The 21,431-nt window shown below is 41.7% G+C and overlaps 1 protein-coding gene across 1 annotated transcript in view; it reads left to right on the top strand.

The window, feature by feature from the left end:
* Positions 1-21,431, top strand: part of TOMM70 (translocase of outer mitochondrial membrane 70) — a 766,277-nt gene that overhangs the window by 526,991 nt on the left and 217,855 nt on the right. Inside the window, exon 7 of the mRNA XM_044071328.1 lies at positions 9,112-9,246. Coding sequence (XP_043927263.1) covers positions 9,112-9,246 — 135 coding nt within the window. The remainder of the gene's footprint in view (positions 1-9,111; positions 9,247-21,431) is intronic.

The raw sequence follows: 21,431 nt of genomic DNA, 5'->3' as shown, positions 1-21,431 counted from the left end.
ATACCATAGGCCAGACTGCATATGAGGAAATTACAATGGTACCTGAAAAGTGTTTGGACTCAACACTCTCACAGTTTAGAAGCAGTAATACCAATGATTCCCTGCCTACAACAGGAGTTTCGATGGTGGGCACAGGCATGTCACCTAAACAAGGGTCAGCCTTTTACCCAACCCACAGCCAGGCAAACTCTAACAACAGATGCTTCGGATTACGCCTGGGGAGCACACATGGTAGGAAAATGCATTCAGGGCAAGTGGACCACAGACCAGATGCATCTTCACATCAATCAAAAAGAGATGTTGGCTGTTCAAAATGCCCTAACCGCTTTCAAGGACCTTCTACATCCAGGACAATTATTACTAAAGACGGACAACACCACAGTAATGTGGTACATAAACAAGCAAGGGGGCACTCATTCTTATCCCCTATGCAGGCAAGCCATGACCTTGTGGAACACAGCTCTAACGTATCAAGTTCACCTGCAAGCACAATTCCTGCCAGGAAAGAAAAATACTCTGGCAGACGATCTAAGCAGAAATATCATGGACCCTCAGGAATGGAAATTGAATCCACAAATCTTCAGCATGGTAAAGCAAAAATGGAGATGCCCAGACATAGATTTTTTTGCCTCCCCACTGAATTGCCAACTACAAAAAATTCTGCACAAGGACTTATCACAAACAAGCATGGAAAGTGGATGCTCTTCTGTTCAGCTGGAAAAACCTAAAAGTTTATGCCTTCCCACCTCTACCTCGCCTTTCAAAGGTACTCCTAAAAGCCAGACAAGAAAAAACACAGATTATCCTGATTGCTCCAGACTGGCCACGCCAGCACTGGTACCATATCTTAAGGAACTTGGCTCAAGGCCCACCATGGATTTTGCCTCAAATTCCACATCTTCTGACTCAACAAAACAATCAGATCCTGCACGGTCAGCTCAAAACCCTAAACCTGGCTGCATGGCAGATACATTAGTCAATCAGGCAACACCTCTCTCTAAAGCTGTTATGGATGTCATTTTGGAGGCCAGGAGGTCTAGCACCAGGAAAGCTTACTCAGAAAAATGGAAAAGATTCTGCGCCTGGAACCAGGCTCAAAACCTTGACCCTTTTGTTCCAAACATTCCTCAGATTTTACAGTACTTAACTGAGATGCTGGACAGAGGCCTGTCCTTGTCATCAATTAAGATCCACGCCTTTGCCATTTCAGCACATTACAACACGGATCCTCCTTTATTCTCTCATCCCTTGTTAAAGCAGTACCTCAGAGGGGCTAAAAACATAAGACCGCCCCCGGAGAGCACCAACACCAAAACTGACACTACCACCTTTTGAGCCAGCCAGTCTAAAATTTTTATCATGGAAAACTGCTGTGCTCCTGGCAGTAACTTCAGCACAAAGAGTCTCAGAGCTATAGGCACTAATGGCAGTGGAACCTTTTATAATTTTTCATCAGGACAGGGTATCTTTAAGGACAAACCCTATCTTTATGCCAAAGGTGGCATCTAGTGTGGCTCTTAACCAAACCATCCATTTGCCAACTTTTCATGCAAACTCCCAGAATAAAGGGGAGAAACTCTTGCATTCTTTGGGCATACACAGGCAGCTACGCTTCTACTTGGACAAAACAAAGGCTTTCAGGAAAACTGAGCAACTGTTGGTAGCATATGCTGCAGGATCACAGGGCAAGGCTATCTCAAAGCAGACTATATCCAAATGGATAGGACACTGTATTCGGTACTGCTACACACAGCATGGAAAATCAGTCCCAAATAACATTAGGCCACATTCCACCAGGGCAACAGCCACTTCAACAGCCTTTCTCAGAGGAGTACCTACCAAGGAAATTTTGGAGGCTGCAACTTGGAGTTCAGTGCACACCTTTACCAAACATTACCACCTGCCTCTTTACTCTAAATCCAGAGCAGGCTTTGCCACTGCAGTTCTTCAGGGCCTCATAGCCAAGCCTAACTCTTTATAGACCAGCCACCCAACCTCAGCTTTGGGATTCTACCCAAGTGTAATGACTGCAGCAGTGTAACACAATGAACATAGTACAGTTTTGTACTTACCATAAATGTAGATGTTCGAGTGTTCACACTGCTGCAGTCCAGATTACCCTCCCTCCATCCCCTCTGAACTAGCTGGACTTATCTATATCTTTCTATCCTGTATGACCTTTGGGGTGTATTTGCTGGTAACTGAAGCTATTGTTTCTATTTTACATGTATATTTTTGATTAGCAATATGTATTGCCTTCCTACTTGGGGGCACCTGACATCTGGGGCAAGAAAAATTGAAGAAAATGGCGTCGGATGCATCTTATATACCCCTGGCGCACTGACATCAGGGAAGAAGCGACAGCAACCGACGCCGGACCAAGACTTTGGAACTCGGGCCGACTGCGGGACCGCCTGACGGCAGGATAACCCAAGTGTAATGACTGCAGCAGTGTGAACACTCGAACATCTACATTTATGGTAGGTACAAAACTGTACATGTCCTTCAAGGATGCATCTGCAGTCCTAACAAATGGGTTGTCCATCTCTGCTGGTCTTGCCATTTTCCTCAGTCTTCGGTCAGATCCAGAGATTACACTCTTTCTTGCCTCAGCGTCAAAAAAAAAAGTAAACTGCTTAACTTGTGGGAAACTCCACACTTACTGCCTACCTTGTTTAGGCCCAGACCACCTGTTTAGCCTGTGCTGAACAGTTGGATCCTCCGACTACCCAAATTGTTCAATCTTCAGCCGAATCCATGACTACTACTGAGGCTCCTGCTACCTTAGTTGAATCGGCCTCTGAAGTATTGCCTACTACTGTGGTTCCTAGTGAATTATCAGACACCATCCCTTTGGATGTCTCTTCGGTGCTGCTAGGCCTCCTGCAGCCATGTCTATAAAGGCCTTTGCCAGGGCTAAAGCAGCCAAAACTGTTAAATCAGTGCCTGTTAAGACCCCCTCACATAGGCCCACTTCTAGTTCACAAATGCTTACTCTGGCAGAGGATTTAATCTCCTTAATTAGGGGATCCCAATCTCACCCAGACAAGGCCTCTCAGCCTCCAGAAAAGAGACCTAGAGCAGAGCCCCGAGCCAGTGTCCTCTGATGATTCTTGGATGACTCAGACATTACAGATCAGCCAGAGGCTCCTTTTTCTACTTATGAAGATTCCGATGCTGAAGAATCCATTCCATCTGCCTCTCCACCAGAGGAATTTTCCTTTGGGAAACCTTACATGCCATGAGAGAACAATTCCAATGGCAGGGACAAGATTTCTCAGATTCAAGAAAAAGGCTTAGGACCTTTCACCACAACATAGGCCCTTAGCTATACCTCCAGTTCTGCCTGTTGTGGATGATGCATTTAATGATGTTTGCACTGCTCCTGATACTTTACCTCCAGCCCCTGCCAAACCAGATAGATTTTACAGGGTGCCAGACACTCATCACCACCTATACAAGGCCCCACTTGCAGATCCTGAGACTATATCCCAGGGGCCTAAGGCAGTAGCGACCTCAGCAAAACCCTCTCCCTTCTGAAAGGGAATCCAGGTCCTTAGAGAGATGGGGAAAAAGTTTACACCTCTGCTACTCTCTCAGCTAGAGCTTTAAACTGTCAGTTTCACATGATCCAATACCAAGAGTTTATGCTTGATCAGTTAACTAAGAAGCTGTCCTCTGATGACCCCTTAGATAAGAAATATGTTTTAGAAATGGTGAATAACATTCAGCAGGTTAGTAACCATTCCTTAAAATGTGGCTATGATGCACTGGAGGCTTCATTTAGATCAGCCATGACTGGCACAGTGATAAGAAGGCATGCATGGTTGAAGGAACAGGTTTTGCCGGATCATGTTAAAGCAAAGCTGTTAGATGCTCCTATGGATAAGGCCAGTCTATTTGGTACACCTGCTCAGCAAGTAATGAAGAAAATGGAAGAGAAGGCAAAATCTGTACAAACAGTTAAGGATTTCTTACAGGTTCAGCCCCCAAGGTTTAGCAGGAAATGGCCTGCCAAAAATTGGTCCTTTCCAGACTCCTCAAAATCTCAAAGAGGCAGGAATAGACACTCTAGAGGCAGAAATCAATCCAGAGGAGGTGCCTATACAGGACGCCAGTGGCAAGGCAATAACCAGAGAGGCACAGACACAACCACTGCCACTGCAACAGGACAATCACAGTGACTTGACTCTGACACGCCTACCAGGGAGCAAATAGCAGCACCTTTAGGCGGAAAGTTAGCCTTATTTTCAAAAATTGGCACTATATCACAAAAGACAAGTGGATTTTGCAAACCATAGACCAAGGCTACAGGTTCAACTTCCACACGTTACCAGTAAAAAGAGGAATGCCAAACCTACCTCCAAATCAAAAAACAGAAGCTCTAAAGCAGATAGCTCAATTAACAAAGATGAGAGCTGTGGAAAGAGTACCAATAACACAACAGGGCAAAGGATTCTACTCCAGACTCTTCCTAGTACCAAGAAAAGAGAAAAGTTGGAGACCTATTCCTTAAACACATACATCATTGTACCAAAATTCAAAATGCTGACCCTACAGCAACTTCTTCCCATGCTGGGCAAGGAGTGTTGGCTGGTAACTCTAGATCTCAAGGAGGCATACCTGCATGTCCCCATACGACCAAATTGCAGAAGATACCTCAGATTTCTTGCAGGATCAGAGCATTATCAATTCTCAGCATTGCCCTTTGGCTTATCTAAGAGTATTCACAAAATGCCTGGCATCAGTAACATTGCAGGCTACAGGGAATCCAAATTTATCCATACCTGGACGACTGCCTGTTACAAGCGGACAACAAAAGCAAGCTGACAACAGATTTACTAAGAGTCATTTGCTTACTACAAGCCCTGGGATACACAGTCAATTTAAAAAAGTCAAGACTGATACCATCCCAGACAAGAACATTCTAATTGGACACAGTAAAACAAATGGCATTCCTAACTGCAGAAAAACAAGCACAACTCCCTCTTTACTTCTTGGCATTAACAAAGCAGCACAAACTAACAGCAAGAAAAGTACTGCAGGCCTTGGGCTTCATGGCATCATGCATAATCCTGGTCTCCCATGCCAGACTGCATATGAGAAAACTACAGTGGTACCTAAAGAATTTATGGTCTCAACACAGGCACAGCTTAGAAACCGAAATCCCACTAATCCCATGCCTGAAACAAGAGTTCCTATGGTGGGCTCAAGCATGCCAGTCAAACCCAGGCTTGCCCTTCCACAACTTTCAAGCAAACCAAACCATCACAATGGACGCCTCAGACCTAACATGTTGGACAAGTGCATACAAGGATTGTGGACTCCAGACCAGCTGCACCTGCACATAAACCAAAAAGAATTGCTGACAGTAAAACTAGCAATCCAGAAATTCAAACCATTCCTCAAAGAAGGCCATTTAATGATACGGACAGACACCACAGTCATGTGATACATCAACAAACAGGGAGGCACTCATTCATACCCCCTATGCAGAATGACTCTGGACCTTTGCAATATGGCTCTGAGCTACAACATCCACCCACTAGCATGGAAGGTGGACTCTCTACCCTTCAGTTGGAAAGGCCTGACAGCATATGCATTTCCACCTCTGCCTTTGATGCACAAGGTTCTACTGAAAATCAAAGAGAAGGATAATTTGGCCAAGACAACACTGGTATCCTTTGCTGAGGAGCATGTCTCAGGGGAGAATGTGGCCAATACCCCTGATGCCTTTGATGTTAACTCAGAACAACTACAACATCATGCACCCAAACCTAAAAACCTTGCAATTGACTGCCTGGAACATCACATAACAGCTACTAACCCAGACTTATCCCAAAGGGTTAAAGACATTATCCTTGAAGCCCGCAGACCTTCAACAAAAAGGAACTGTGCAGGAAAATGGAAAAGGTTTGTCATTTGGAGTACTGAAAGAGGAAAAGATGTCTCGAACATAGATATTGCTAACATCCTGGAGTACTTGGCAGAGCTTCTATACCTGTCCTATTCCTCCATCAAGATACATGCATCAGCTATTAGAATACAGCGATCCACCTGTCTTTTCGCATCCTCTACTCAGGCAATTCCTCAGAGGGATCAAGAATGTAAAACCTCCTAGGAAACCACCATTACCAGCATGGGACTTGAACTTTGTGCTAGAAAAATTGACACTCCATTTGAACCAGCAGCAACAGCAGATCTTCAACACCTATCATGGAAAACTGCTTTCCTACTGGCAATTACTTCAGCAAGGAGGGTTTCGAACTACAGGCCTTAATGGCAGTACAACCCTTCCTAATCTTCCATCAAGATAGTGTCCATGAGAACTAATCCTACTTTTATGCCCAAGGTGGTATCCAGAGTGTCTTTAAACCAGGCAATCCACCTACCTACCTTCTTTCCCAATCCACAGAACAGGGGAAAGGCTGCGCATACCTTGGATGTACATAGACAGTTACGCTACTACCTGGACAGAACCAAAAGTAACAGAAAAACTGACCAGCTTTTAGTAGCCTATGCAACAGGAAGGGAAGGAAAAGCAATTTCCAAACAGACAATCTCCAAATGGATAGGAAATTGCATAAGATTCTGTTACTCCTACCATGGAAAACCAGTTCCACAGAACATAAGACCTCATTCTACAAGGGCTACAGCCACTACCACAGCTTTCTTCAGGAGAGGCAACCAAGGACATTATTGAAGCGGCTACTTGGACCTCCGTGCATACATTTGCCAAGCATTATAATTTACCTCTATACTCTAGATCCCGAGCAGGGTTTGCCACTGCTGTATTGCAAGGGATCCTAACTACACCATAATTCTTCTTCCTCCTCCCTAGTTTGGCTATGGTATTCTACCCATTTGTTATGACTGCAGATGCATCCTTGAAGGACATAGTACAGTTTTGTACCTACCATAAATGTAGATGTCGAACAGGATAGCATCTGCAGTCAGACCCTCCTTCCCCTCTGTGGTACTCCTAGGGTATTTACCCTCCTAATAGCTAGCTGGGGAGTCTCTTATGGTGTATTTGTTTGTATATATGTACATACATGCTTATTTTTGTGTTTCCTTCTACTATTTTGGAAACATTGGCATTTATCCAAAATTTAGCTTTCCTAGAGGGCAACTGGCATCCGGGGCAAGAAACACTGAGGAAAATGGCGTCGGCTGATGCTTTTATACCCGAAGACCAGCAGAGATGACGTCGGGTGAAATGCGACATCGACTTTGGAATCCAAGGGCTGCCTGACGACAGGACAACCCATTTGTTATGACTGCAGATGCTATCCTGTTCGGACATCTACATTTATGGTAGGTACAAAACTGTACTTTTCCCCTCCTTTTCAGGAACCAAGTTAGATAAATCATTTTCTAATGTCACCTTGGCGAAATGGTTGAGACTGCATTTCCTTTGTCTGTCACCAAAATAAAATGTTTAACCACTAAAGTCAAGCTGCATTCAATCAGATCAGTTGCCACTTCCGTAGCCTTTCATTCGACTTTTGGCTCAATGGTGCTCAGGAATATCCTTCCATAGGGCCTCCCAGGACATAAAGTAGCTAGGGACTCTGTCCCATCTGTCAAGAATGAATGAAGATTGACAACATCAGATAAAGAAGTTATGTTCTTACCATAACATTCTATATGTGCTGTCAGTCTTCATTCATTCATGACATCCCACCTCCTACACCCCTCCAAAGGCTCCTCGAGGTTCAGGTTTGGTCCTGGTTGCGTGATAGGGCATTTGCTTAGACAACGCCTCCACTTTATTTTTATGGGCAAACTCTATAAGAGGAGATAAGGAGAGAGGGCACTATGGGTAACCTTAGCTCGAGAGTTTCTGGCTGACGCAAGCTTCTTATATTGGCTGAGTCGGTTCCAAAACCCATGTGTCATGAATAAATGAAGATCGACAACACAGATGGAAAGTTATGGTAAGAACATAACTTCTTTTTTTCATTTCTTGCCACATCTCAGTAATAGACAAGACTGCTTTCTTTTATGGACATAGTCATGTCAGCCTGAACCTTGTATCACCTTGAACTGCTTTCACAATTCTTGGTGTGGTGTTGTTAAACAGTGCATTCTGTTACATATTGAAAGATGCCTGGTGGTACATTTGGTCTGTCACAGCATATCTTTTTCTGTCATCACAGAAAGTTACACAAAAAAAAGCCATAGGCATTTTACAGTTGCATCAAAAAGCAAGTCTATCCATCCATTCTCAACTCCTTTTTCCCATTTTACACATGGAGTCAGGGTGTCACTTCAGCAGTGACAGTCCTCTCAGGCCAAGGTTTACACCATCAGGTGGCTAGCCCTGCCACAGTAGTTCATTCATACCACTCACTCGTGCACACCCTCTTACCTATGGCCAGTCTAGAGTGTCCAGTCCACCTACTGCATGTCTTTGGAATGTGGGAGGAACCCGGAGCACCTAGAGAAAACCCACATGACCACAGGGAGGACATGCAGACTGCACACAGAAGGCACCCCAGCAAGTGTTAACTGCAAACTCTTATGCCTTTAATATCTTATGGTTCTGTAACAGTCAGAATAAAGATGTCTTTACATAAAAATGGGGGTTTATTTAAAAATCCATTAATATAATTATCTTGTTGTTAGATAAGCTTATGGTAAATAACCTTTTAATTGGTCCTGCTTTTTTGTTCACAGAAATACAAAAAACAAGCTATTAAGTGAAGCACTTTTGTGAGCCACTTCCTGTTTGTAATCTTTCTGCATTGTAAATGGTCAGTGCAGTAGTGATAAACACATTAACTCCTTATTATGCTCATTTCGGAATGTTGCACTTAACTTCAGAAATACCCTTCTTAGCATAAGGTCTATATAATTGTTACTGTTTAAGTATGTGTATTTTGTCTGACAGTGATAGCGTTGTGCTGTGACTGCTTTGTGTTTTTGATCTGATCAGTAATTTCACATATCAAAGGCTGAGAGTAAAAATGGTCCATTAAGATCAGTGCTGTACCCCAGTCAACAGAAGATAATAAGGAAAGAAATTACTATAAAAATAATTGTTTAGAATTAATGTGCTTGAGAAAAAGTGGCTGTAACCAACCTTAAACTGTGTTTTTTCAATAGCTTCGTGCAAATGCATTGATAAAACGAGGCAGCATGTATATGCAGCAGCAGCAGCCAAATTCTTCTACTCAAGATTTCAACATTGCTGCAGAGATTGATCCACAGAATGCAGATGTCTACCACCATCGTGGCCAGGTAACGAACATTTGAGCCTAAGATTGAAAGTTGGCCAGCATAGCAATGTTTGTTTAACTGTGTTAATCAGATGACAAACTAAACACAAGTGCCTCTTTCTTTGATCAAACTCCAAGCACTAGTCCCACTAAAGTTACCAACTGTGTGTCTTAACAGAATGTTAAATAGAGACAGTGATTTAAACCTTGGGACACAGAATTTTGTCTGTTTTATTGGACTGCATATTTCAAAGCTGTAAAAAATGTAAATTGGACTGTTAACTGTTGAACTGATCACCAAAGACTCACCTTTTCTCAGCAGCAATGAATTTCACTAGTTTGAGCTGTAGCTCAAGCATTCGAGGGTGAATTTTTGGAGAAATTTTGGCTGCTCAAGTTCTACTGTTCTGAGACTTTTGTTTACTCCTTCAACCTGTTCCACAGCCTATCTCTTACTGTTCATTTTTCAGTATTGTTCTCTCAAAGGGAAAAATCTCTCTCTACTTCTCAGAATTTCCTTTCCATTGCAATAATGAACTGTTGAAGTAGTCATTGGTAATACCTATAGCTGTAGCTTTGCTTTTTGTTGCATTGTATTGTGGTCACTCTTGATAAATGTAATGAAGAAAAGGCCTTTGGCTTCAAAAAGCCTCCTTTTGTGAACACAAGATTCCTCCCTTAAGATCTACAGAATTTGTATGTTGTGTGCATTGGGGGGGGGGTGGCAGACCTCTTGAGGTAAATTTTGCAGTTTATAAGCACTTCTAATTACTGTAATTTACTGGATCGCAGGAACAAGTTAGTGCTGAAGGGACTGCTACAACTGGATCCAGCAAAGAAGAAACCAGAAAAGAGAGAAGAAATTCCTGGAGGAGATGGTGATCTATTTTTAGAAAGGTGGTCTCCAGCCAAATTACCTAGGTTCTCGACCCCTTTTCCTCACCCACTGTTCTGTTTGTCTCTATTCTGAGGAGTGTCAGTGTCTACTCTTAAGAAGTTTTCAGAATAGCTTTCCACCAGACCAGATTTGGGCACTTTTCCATGATTCTTTGGAGCCATATACAGATTGTTTGGGATAACATGATGACTGCCTTTATTAAGGCTTAACTTAAACTTGATGTGCTGCCTGTTCTCTTCTTCTCTTGAGTATTGCAAGAGGAAACACAAATTCCTGCTTCATCAGTTTCTACCCCCAGGCCCAGTATTGCCTCCAGGAGTTTTAGAAAAGGGAATAGAACCCATCCTGGTTCCCACAGCACCTTTGAATGTTCCTTCCATGTTTTCTGTGCCCTTGGTGCTGGAGGTCTCTGTCTGCATACACACAAACTCCCACTAGGCCTTACATAGTTGATAGCAAGGGATCCATGCAAACACTGGGTCTTGTTGGTTTTGTGACAGTTGTCATTGTTAACTCACCATTCTTGATCCCTCTTTGCTGATAACTTCTGCTGTGGGTGGCTTGGCACCTCTGCTCCTGACATTGATCCTTTGCCCCTTACTTTTGTAGTGTCTATGTAGATACTGGCACGGATGCCGCTAGCACTGCAGCTTTGGTCCTAGGTACTTCAGTGGGTCCCCTCGACTTTGAGATTTGCTAGGTACCTACTCCGTTGTTTTTTCTCTCCACACAGCTGATTTTGGTAACGATAGTCAATCTTCATTCTTATCCCAACAGGATCAGTGACCTGAAGGATAAAAAAAGTGTTTCACAGAGTGGGATTAACTCTCCTTTGAGAAATTTCTATAGTAACCCTCAGAGTATCCCATAGAAGAGATCATGTTAGAGGAAGCACATCAACCCTCCAGCTACACTTTCCCATCTCTGACATGGATATTGACAAATGGGGGTCACCCCATTCCCCACCTGAGGACCCCAAGTTCAGATAAATTTTTGATATGATGCAGCCACGGGGGTACTAGTCAATCCGGGCCTACCTCGCCATAGGAAAATAATCCTCCAAGAGCCCTTCAGGTCCACCTCCACCCCCAGCAAGTCTTCATAGCTGCCCACCTGACAAAATGACATTGTATGCAGTAGGGCTTGGAAGGAACCAGACATGGCTGATTCATTTCTTTGAAATTCAGATGGAGTCCAAAGGGGGCCTCAATGGAGCAGGGACCACTTGTCACCTCCACTGTAGTGTCAGCCGCCACCAAACACGAAGCTTCTGAAGATTCCTAAGCAATTCATCCTCCAGATAAAGATTTGAGGGTAATGAACAAACTAGGAAAGTGTATTTATGCATCTGGCACATTCCTCATTAGGGCTATGAACTGCATGGTACACTTGATATGATTTCAGAGAGACCTAGTAGACAAAACACAGACTCTGAAATAGCTGCCCCTAAGAGATACCTGCAAGCAGCTGAAGTCCCTGGTGGCAACTATGAATTTAGTAGTATCACTTTCCACATTTTCTCTATAATGCAGAGGATAGAGCAGCTTGTTCGCAGGTCAGACATCGCCATGAAGTGTCAAGACTGGTTGCTTCTAACTGGTTTTGCGGAGCATGTTAGGATGGCCTTTGTCAATGTCCCCGTTCAAGGGTTGCATCCTTTTTCTGAAGAAGATAAAGGAAAAGTTGCAGCAGTGTCAGCAAGAGAACAAGATGCTCACTGTTGCTATGGTCAAGTTCTTAGCCCCACAATGGTCATTCCAAAGGAGCCAAGAACATATGGTGCTGGTAGTTCCAACAGCAATAGTTTGATAGGACTTCACATGGCAGAGGAAATTTCTCAAACTGATGCCATTCCAGAGGCAGTAGTCAGAACAGGGGCTCCATGATCTTTCCCCTGGGAACAGATAGTATAATCTGTGAGAAGTTGCCCTACTTGCCTACTCTGAATGTAGTTGGACAACTCCACTTGCATCCAAATGCATGGGAGGCCATCACACATGACAGTTGGATCAAGGAGGTAATATCCAGTGTCTATAACATACTCTTTTTTTCCATTTAATCAATAAACCTGCCTCCTGCACCCCAGCAAAGAAAGGTAGTGGAATAGGAGGTTGCTAATTTTCTGACTAAGAGCCATCCAGGATGTCATGCCAAACTAATGAGGGTCTGTAGTCTACTCAGCATTATTCCTGATGCCCAAAAAGACTCCGGATCTCAGACCAGTTTTTAGACCTTGGCCAGCTAAATCAACACATAAAGAAAGAAACCATCTAGATGGTCACAGTGCAAGCCATCTTTCCTTTCTTTTAAGAAGGAGATTGGATATGCTGTTCAGATCTTCGTGATGCTTACTCCCACATCTAAATCACCAAACTTCCATAAGATTCTTATACTTTCAGGTGGATCCTCCTGGATATCCCCAAGTACATGGCACCAGTATCCACCCATATACAATCTATTCCTATTATTTTTTACTTGTTCTTCTCTGCCAACACAAACAACCAACTTATATTAACAAAGGAGTGCTTGCTGAGACTGCTTTTCTTTGGGGATTGCCATCAACATTATAAAGTTCCAGATAAAACCTTCACAGCACCATGGGCTGTCCACTAGATACTATTCCAAAGTGTTCCACTCTCACAACAGATAGATTGCATATGTTAATAAAAGGAATAGGGAATTGATCTCAGAACATCAGTCCAAATGCAGCAGTTGTTCTCAGAATTCTAGGCTTCAGGGCAGCCACATTTCAAAAGATTGCTCATGAAAGATTTCATATGAGAATTCTGTGGACACTAAAAAGTCCAGTGTTGCCTGTCAACAGATGCTGTGACAAAGCCAGGCTACCAAGGACTTCTTTAAAGCACTTGTCATGGTGGACACAACCAGACAACCTTTTGACAAGTCATCAGTTTTTGCCAGCCTTACTAGCAGCCACACTGACCACAGACACATCTGCTGTGGCATGGAGGGGGCATTATTTTGACAAATGGTCCAAAAGACATGAACAGCATTGGAGGCCTGACTGCACTTTAACATTTTGGAGATGAGGGTAGTTTACTTAGTATTGCAGGCCTCATAGGACCACCTTTCTCAAGGTGCAGCATCCATTCATTCAGAGAATGTGTTACTGGTATGGCATATCAACTAGCAGGAAGGAAAAAGTTCTTGTCCAGTCACGTGAAGCAGTGAAAGTTTGAGAATGGGGCCATATCTTCACATTTTGTAATACCTTTATTAAATCACAATTGAAATGACAATGGGTACACTTATATTAATAGAAAATAAAACACTGATATAGTTTGTTTTCATGCAGTGCGCATATTTTTCATTCCAACATTACATCTGCCTACCCTTAAGGCTTACTCCCCTTCTTGAACATTATTCTGCATGTGGTGTTCCCACAAATTCTATTTATTTCTATGTACTTTTCTCTTTGCCTTTTTAAAGACTTAATATTTCCTTTACAGTATCCAGGATAGAATTGAACAACTTATGTAATGTTGTAGTGAGTGAAAATTTGTAAAAAAAAATAAAATAAAATAAAAGCTGTATGCTACATGACTATAAAGATGGAAACTGTTAGCACAGTTTGTTTTATTTTCAGTTAATGTATGTAATCCCCTGTTAATTTAAAATGTGGTGTTGTATTAAAGATGCCTTTGACTGTTGTCTTCCAGGACATGGCAGAAAAGCCTGTGGTGACACCTGAGCATCCTGGGCCACATGGCATCCAGCATTCTGGTGTTTCCCAAGCCAAGAGACATGTTGAGAATTTGCATTAATTCCTGGGATCAGCAGTCCCAGTCACCATTGCACTTCTGCCCTGTATCAGGAAAGAACTTGGGTAGTGGATGTAGCAACTGCAAAAACGGTGAAAAAAAATGAAGGCATGGCCTTCACATAGCCTACCCATAGCCAGATCCTGGCCGTGACATACTAAGTCACTTTCCCAGTGAGCAGTCTAGTTATTGCGTGGGAATTAAAAACTTTGTATCAGAAAGGTTGATTTGACAGCCATAAAATTCCTGACCTGGAAAGCCATGATCCTCATTGCAGTTACTTCAGCTAGACGAGTTTTGTAATTTCAGGATTTGATTGCTAAGAGCCATAGCTGATGTTCTGTAAAGTTAGGGTAACCTTATGCTTTGTACTGAAATTGCCCTGAACCAAATAATTTGATTCCTGTTTTTGTCCCCAAAGTCCCAGACCAAATGAGACAGGGTTTTGCACTGCTTAGACATACATAGGCAATTGAGATACTAAGGACAGAGATCACAAAAAAAGAGCAGCTCTTAGTCTTTTTTGCGGGGAACAAATGAGGGCTTCCATTGACAAAACCTTTTCTAAGTAGGTAACATATTATATTAATTTTGTTACAAATGTCTTAGCTGGACTTTATGAGATAAGATTAGACCACATTCAGAGGTGCAACAGCTACCACTGCCTTCCTTAAAGGTGTTAGTACCCAGAGCATCTTAGAGACAAATGCATGATCCTCTATCCACACTTTAATGAAAGCAGATGGCATACCATCCCTGGAAAGAAATTGCCAATACATGTGCTTTTGGGAGAAAGTATTCCTAAAGGTCACCGTCTTAATTGCCGTTGTGGGGGAGGGGGGTGATTGCACAGTGGTCTAAATTGCAAGCATCTCAAAACTTTTAAAAAAGTGACTCAGGAGGGCTAGAAGTTTAGAAGCTTTACTAAGCCACAGTCTCCTAGCGGCCTTAGTCAGGATTGAACAGATGCTTGTTTTGTTTTCCACTAGTCATGGTCATAAACACTCCTATTAAATGCACACAAAAAAATGAGGAGACTTCCAAGATGGCTGAAACTGAGCAGTGACATAACCACAGGTCTCCTAATTTGAAAAAGGAAACTAAGAAAAAGGAGTGCAATTGAAAATACATTTTTGGTAAAATTCAGTTACTGGCTAGTAAATACACTGCCTGGATGCCAGTGAAGAAGAAATTTGGGAAATGTGAAAGAAACCCATACGGTTCATAGAGAGACTTGGCCAATGAAATATTTTCCAGTGTTTTAAAGGAAAATGCTTGAGGCACATTAAAAAGCATAGGAGTTGACTAGAAGAGTCTACATTACCTTGGGCTTGAACGCAAGTCTAGTGATGGAAGATGGAGTTGAACAGGAAAAAGACCGTCTGAAATTAGTGAGTAAATGGAAGACTATAAAGCATCTTGTTACATTTGTGAAATATGGTTTTGCAAGAAAGTGGCTTCAAACACTGGGCTTTTGTTGACTTTGTTAAACTTGTGGATGGACTGTAAAGCACATACCAAGCTTTATAACATAGTGTTTAGAAGGACACTAAAAAGGGGGACTTGACTATAAGCAATATTATTTTTTGTTACTTTTGTATATTAAACATTTCATGATGCAAACTGTATGTTATATACAGCAAAACAGTTTTGTGTAGTCAGTGGTATTTTAAATGTAGGGGAGTCTTTTCAGTCACTGTTGTATGTTGTAGGTGTTAAACACATGCTTTTTAGTTGTAAGAAATATAAGTTTTACAACAAAAAAAGAAAGGCTGGACAAAAGCAACTTTAATGTTCCTATGCTGTGATCTTGGGATGTTGTGGTGGGTGGTGGTGGAGAGGTGTAAAAGTACACTTAGATTAGATTAAGTTTAGGATATTTTCTCCTGTTATTTTACAAGGGTAAATATTTACATTACTACCTTTGGCTTAAGCTGTAAACTGGCATTTTTTGTAAGCATGTAGGCTTTAAAATTAAGACAAAATGATGAAGACAACGAAAATGTTAACTACAAAGATTATTAGCTTGTTTGTTTTCCACTGGCAAATGTTCAGTGGAGTTGGTCTGCAGCTGAGGGCAGCTGTGCATTCTTTTCTGAGTGAAGTTTACAAAGACTCATTGCTGAGTACATTTTATGTAGACAAGCAGTTAATCTTGAGAAATCATAAGTATTTCTAGCTGAGGGAAATGTAAAATTTAAACGTAAAATGGCAAACAGTTCAGTAAAAAATGAAGTTTTAAAATTATCAAAAGTGAATAAAAGGTGACAACCTCCATATCAACCTTATTACTTTAGTGCAGTTAATTGATCAGTGTACAGTTTAGTTTTATTTAAAAATATCCAGTTTACTTTTTCTTAGGACTAAAAGTTAATGTTTTCTGAAAGAGTACAAGTTATTTTTCATATCTGGGAGGGGGAAAAGATAAGAAAATAGCATGCAGCAAGTGGAGGCACAGGCTGTGGAATGGAAAACCTTAATTTTGGATTTGATAATTATTGTAAGTGCAGCCTCAATTTGTGACAGTTCCCTTCTGGAGGGTTAAACTGTTTTGAAGATGTACATAACTGCCTGTGTGTTCCAAGTTAATAGGGGATGGGGGTATTTTTAGTTTTTCTGCTGGAGGGTTTTCATTAAAAAAAAAGTCTTGAAAATCTGAATTGGGTTCTAATGGTGATGAGAACAAACAACTGTACAAAAGATCAGTCAACCAAACATTAGTTTAAGTATGTAACACAGAAGATGGAAATGTACATTAAAAAAAACTGTCGTGTAATACGTGGGAACAGTAGCTTTTTGTCATGATTAATGCTGTCCATTCATCCTGGAATGGGAATGGCCTTACAGGTATAGATAAAAAGGAAAAAGTGTTACATTATATTAAGAAATGCAGAGTGCATATAGCAATGCTGCAGGAGACACATTTGGAAAGAAATGAGCATGCGAATTTGACAGAGGATTTCCGGACGGATATTCAGCAGAATGTCAGGGACAGGGGAAAAGAGGAGTAATTATACTAACTGCTAGAGGAGCTTCAGTAGTGATGAGGAAAAGACAAAATAGTAGATTTGTGGTAGTAAGGGGCTATTGGCAAGGGAGGAGGATTATTTATGTATTTTATTTTATTTTTATATTTGTGGACCGGGATAGTCCGTCTGGGTGTGAACCCATTTTCAGCGGAAGCCCAGGGAGAAAAGCTCCAATAAAACAAGAACAACATTGACGGGTACAGTGTCTGTGTTACATAGAATTTAACAGAAATATCTAGAGACAACAAAAGAAAGTACAATGTGCAATAGGCACTTTAGTGAAAAGGAGAAAGTTATTACAATGTGGTAAAGTCTTTTATATTTATATATATATATATATATATATATATATATATATATATATATATATTTATATAAATTTATTTATTTATTTATTTATTTTTTTTGAGGGTAGGGGTCCATCTTTAGTTGATCATTTGAGTATACCTTAATATGTGTACAAACTCGTATTGTAGGTAGCTGATATGTGATGGTAACAAGTGGGAGTGGAATATAAAGTTTAGGGGATGAAATTTGATGTGGGCTTATGTGGCATTAGCCTGGATTAAAATGGTATGTATTTATATTCCACAGCAAACTGCTATTATGGAGCTTAAGAAAATTTGGGGAGAAATAATTCACTTTCAGCAGGGAATATTATTTATAGGTGGGGACTGGAATTTGATTGGTGATGGTGAGGATGGAACGGGATCCCAGAATGGACAATATAACAAAAGAGAGTAGATTTCTGAAGAAATGTATGGAAATGTTTTGTATGGAAAATGTGAATTCAGTAATAGGACCAGAGTTTACATATTATTCCACAAGGTGCAATAACTGGGCTAGACTAGATAGAAATTATATTTCATAGGAACGTGTGCATTTAATTGAAAGCTTTGACACATGTCCAATAACTATTTCTGACCGTGCACCATTATAAACTAAAATAAAAATGCAGTGTAATGAAGTAAAAATAAGACATCAGCACTTTCCCACCTACTTGTTAAAAAGGGAGAATTTTAAAGAATGAAAGTTAGTCATTAGGGAAGATAAAAATATCTTCAGACATTATAGCTAGTTTGTTTGTGTCTTTTGGCTTTTCCCGGTTAAGGGTCGCCACAGCGGAACTCCGCTCCGCTAATGATTGGTAGTTTATTTTTATGTGCCAAGTTACCAGCCCTGACGCACAACCTTCAACGAAGGTACGCCCATTCACGCATGTCTCCACGCAGAAGATGCTCTAGCTGAGAATCGAACCGGACAGCGTCTTACTGTGAGGGGACAACGCTACCGTAGTACCACCACCGCGCCTGGGATAAAATGTAAATGGAGTTTAAAATTACGGTTTGAATAAAAGGTAAAAATACATGGTTAAGAAGTAATGGACATTACTTAGAGGGTCTGACAAAGATTACAAAATAAGGAGAATCTCACAAAACAAGAGAGCAGCAAATGTAAATTACTAGAGAGAAAATAAGGGAGTATCTGGATAATATGAATGAGTTTAGAAAGATTGCAGTTAAGCAGCTATTTTTTAATAATCACTCCAGACCACAAAAACTTTTAGCACAACGATTTAGACGACAGAATGTTGAAAGGGTTGTCACCAAACTTGGGGAACCTATAACAAAAAAAATAACCAGAGATCCTGTAGAGGTTTTAGAGATAAGAAATGTTATGAAAATTTATATAAAGCAGAGAAATGTGGAAGTCAAGAAAGAATACGAATGGAAATATTTATGGAAGACTTCATTATGCCAAGGATAGAGGTAGTCAAGCCCCAAGAACTAACAGTTAAGATAGGAGGTGATGAGATAAAAGCAGTGATACATTAATCAGTCTTCAGGAAAGTTTCCAGGAATAGATGGTACTCCTGTGGAAGCTTGGAAATTAGGAGGGAAGAAAGTGATAAAAATCTGGAAGAATTTAACAGTATTTTAAAATGAGGGGAAGCACCAGCATCTTGGAAGAAAGCTGTGGTGGCTGTGTTTCCTAAAGATGGCAAAGACCCTTCAGACCACAATTATGAAGCGTTTATACTCCCTAAAGGAATGACAAAGCTGCTGACAAAGTTCATAGATATGAATGTGTGGTTTTGTGGAGGGGAGGCAAACATATGAGATCATTAATAGAGCAATAATGATCCAGAGGGAAGCAGAATGTAAGAAAATTCTTCAGTTGGTGAGTCTTGATGCAGATAAAGCATTTGACAGTAATTTTTTTTTTTTTTTTTGAGCAGGGCATTGGAAGCATTTGCATTCCCTGATAGAATAGTAAGGTTAGTTAGAAGGATATATGAAGCATCAGAGGAAAGAATTAAAGTGAGAGGGCTTCTCTCAGATGAGCTGCGTTTCAACAGAGGAACCAGGCAACTGTGTCCTCTTTCCCTTTTGTTATTTATTTTGCATTAAAAGCCATAGGGAAAGAAAATTAGGTACTCAGAAATGCAAGTGTATAATTAGTGTGGTAATCACGAAAAGTTGGTTTTAGAACATTAGTGTTGTGGAACATTTTGAGGCAGTTTCAAGTCTTTTCGGGATATAAAATTAATGAAAATAAAACAAAAGCTATAGCCACACAAAATCTGGTTTAGCAATACCCATACTTATGGGGAACATTATTAAGTATTTAGACATATGGATTAAAAAGGCTTGATGTGAAGTTGTTAAATCTCGCCGTTTATTCTCAGTGATGGGTTCGGAGCCGATCCTCTGCTCCGACACGGCCGATAGCAAAGCTCAAGGTTTGCCAGTAGCTCGAGACCAAGCCCCTTATCCCACAATACACTGCTGGAATTACCTCAGATCTAGTTTGCCGTGGCAAGAGAGATCTCAGTGATCCAGTTAGCTCGGACCATTTTGATAAATCGCAAGTTTCAAAAAAAAAACTTTTTTCTTCTCTTTTTGAGAGATTATTCATATTTAGTGTGTGTTTGTGTTTCTTGTAAAAATAGTAGTAGTTTAAAGTAGGTTAAATTGTAGTGATAGTGCCCTGTGTTGGCTTATTTTTCTTAGTATTGGGCCCTTTCTTAGCCCTATTTAGTTTAACAATTTTTACTTGTTCTTACTATATTGTTTAGTGTGGGCTTAGTTAGCCCTGTGTTTAACCTTTTCAGGTTAATTTTGTGTTGTGTCTCTTATAAACTGTCAGATGAGAGAGAAAAGTCCACCCCAAATTGGGGTTTAAGAAATGTCCAGATTGTGGACAGAAAATGTCCGTCACGGACGGACATGTCCAATGCGTTTACTGTCTGGTTGCTAAACACCTCCAAGACTCCTGCAGTATTTACCATGCTTTTTCATCTAGGGTTCTCTTAGAGGGAAGGAGAAAACTCATAGATAGGGGGTTGCTGCAGCATACTTTTTCTGAGGCGTTGGGTAGCCAGGAAGGTGACAACACTTCTTCTAAATCTTCTGATTCTAAACAATCCAAGAAGGCAAAGAGATCAGAGGGTACAGGGTCATCGGTTCCACAGTCCTCGGAACCAAGTGTCCCTTGGGTTCGGAGCAAGCTCCCAGTCTTGAAGCCGGTCTCTGAGGTTCCCTCATCTCCTCTGCTCCAGTCAGCACCTTCGGTGCATTCTTCGAAGTCTTCAGTCAGCCTCTCTGATATGGACATGGATCGGTTAGTGCAGAAGCTTCTAAGGGCACCAGGACTTGCTAAATTCTTGTCTGCCCCGACCACTTCCTCAGAGTCTAAGACCATGGGACAGGATTTGACTACTTTTCCTTCGAGCCGTACTGGACTCTCGGAGCCGAAGGAGCCCGAACCGATGTTTGTCGAACCTTTGGAACCAAGACCCGCACTGGTGTTATCGGTTCCATCTACTCGGATGTCCTCTACGCCGACCGAGGACGCTAGGAGCCGACACTCTCCTGTCAGGTCCGGGGAGGATAGTCGGACCGATTTGTTGGTGCTGACTCTTCCTCTCGGGGCTTCGGCTCGGATGAGCTCGGCTCCTACCTTGGGCTCGGTGCCCATGGTTTCGGTGCAGGAGGATCAGACGGTCCCTCCGGATCTGTCTACCCCTTCTCGTCGGAGCCTTGGTGCTTTCGATGCCATGAGGAGAGCCCTGTCTCCTAAGACATCATCAGCACCAGTTCAGGCTTCCTTCTCCCCTCAAGCTCCTGTGTCTGCTTCTACGTCTACTGGTCCCCCTAAGCATAGAGACCCCGAGCCTCAAGTGGCCCCACAGGGCATCCCCTGCTGTTCTGAGACCTCCCCAGATCTCCCCACTGAGGAGGTACCCAGGAAGAGACTGTGCAAGAGGAGGCACTTTGGCTCCCCACAGGAGTCTTTGACATCTGACATGGACTTGGATGAGTCAGAAGGGTCCCTTCAATCCCCCCCTGAGGGTATCTCCTTTGCGGAGATATTAGAGATCCTTAGTCAGAGGGGCGATTGGCAGTCCAAAACCTCTACTGAGGACGAGTCAGTGCTCTTAAAGGCTTTTGGATCTCAACCTTCCACTTCTTGGGTGTCTCCGCCTTATAATGAA

Source organism: Protopterus annectens, chromosome 5.part0 (genome assembly GCF_019279795.1).
Source record: "Protopterus annectens isolate FY-2018-M chromosome 5.part0, PAN1.0, whole genome shotgun sequence".
Classification (NCBI taxonomy): domain Eukaryota; kingdom Metazoa; phylum Chordata; order Ceratodontiformes; family Protopteridae; genus Protopterus; species Protopterus annectens.
This window is presented reverse-complemented; position numbering and strand designations above follow the sequence as displayed.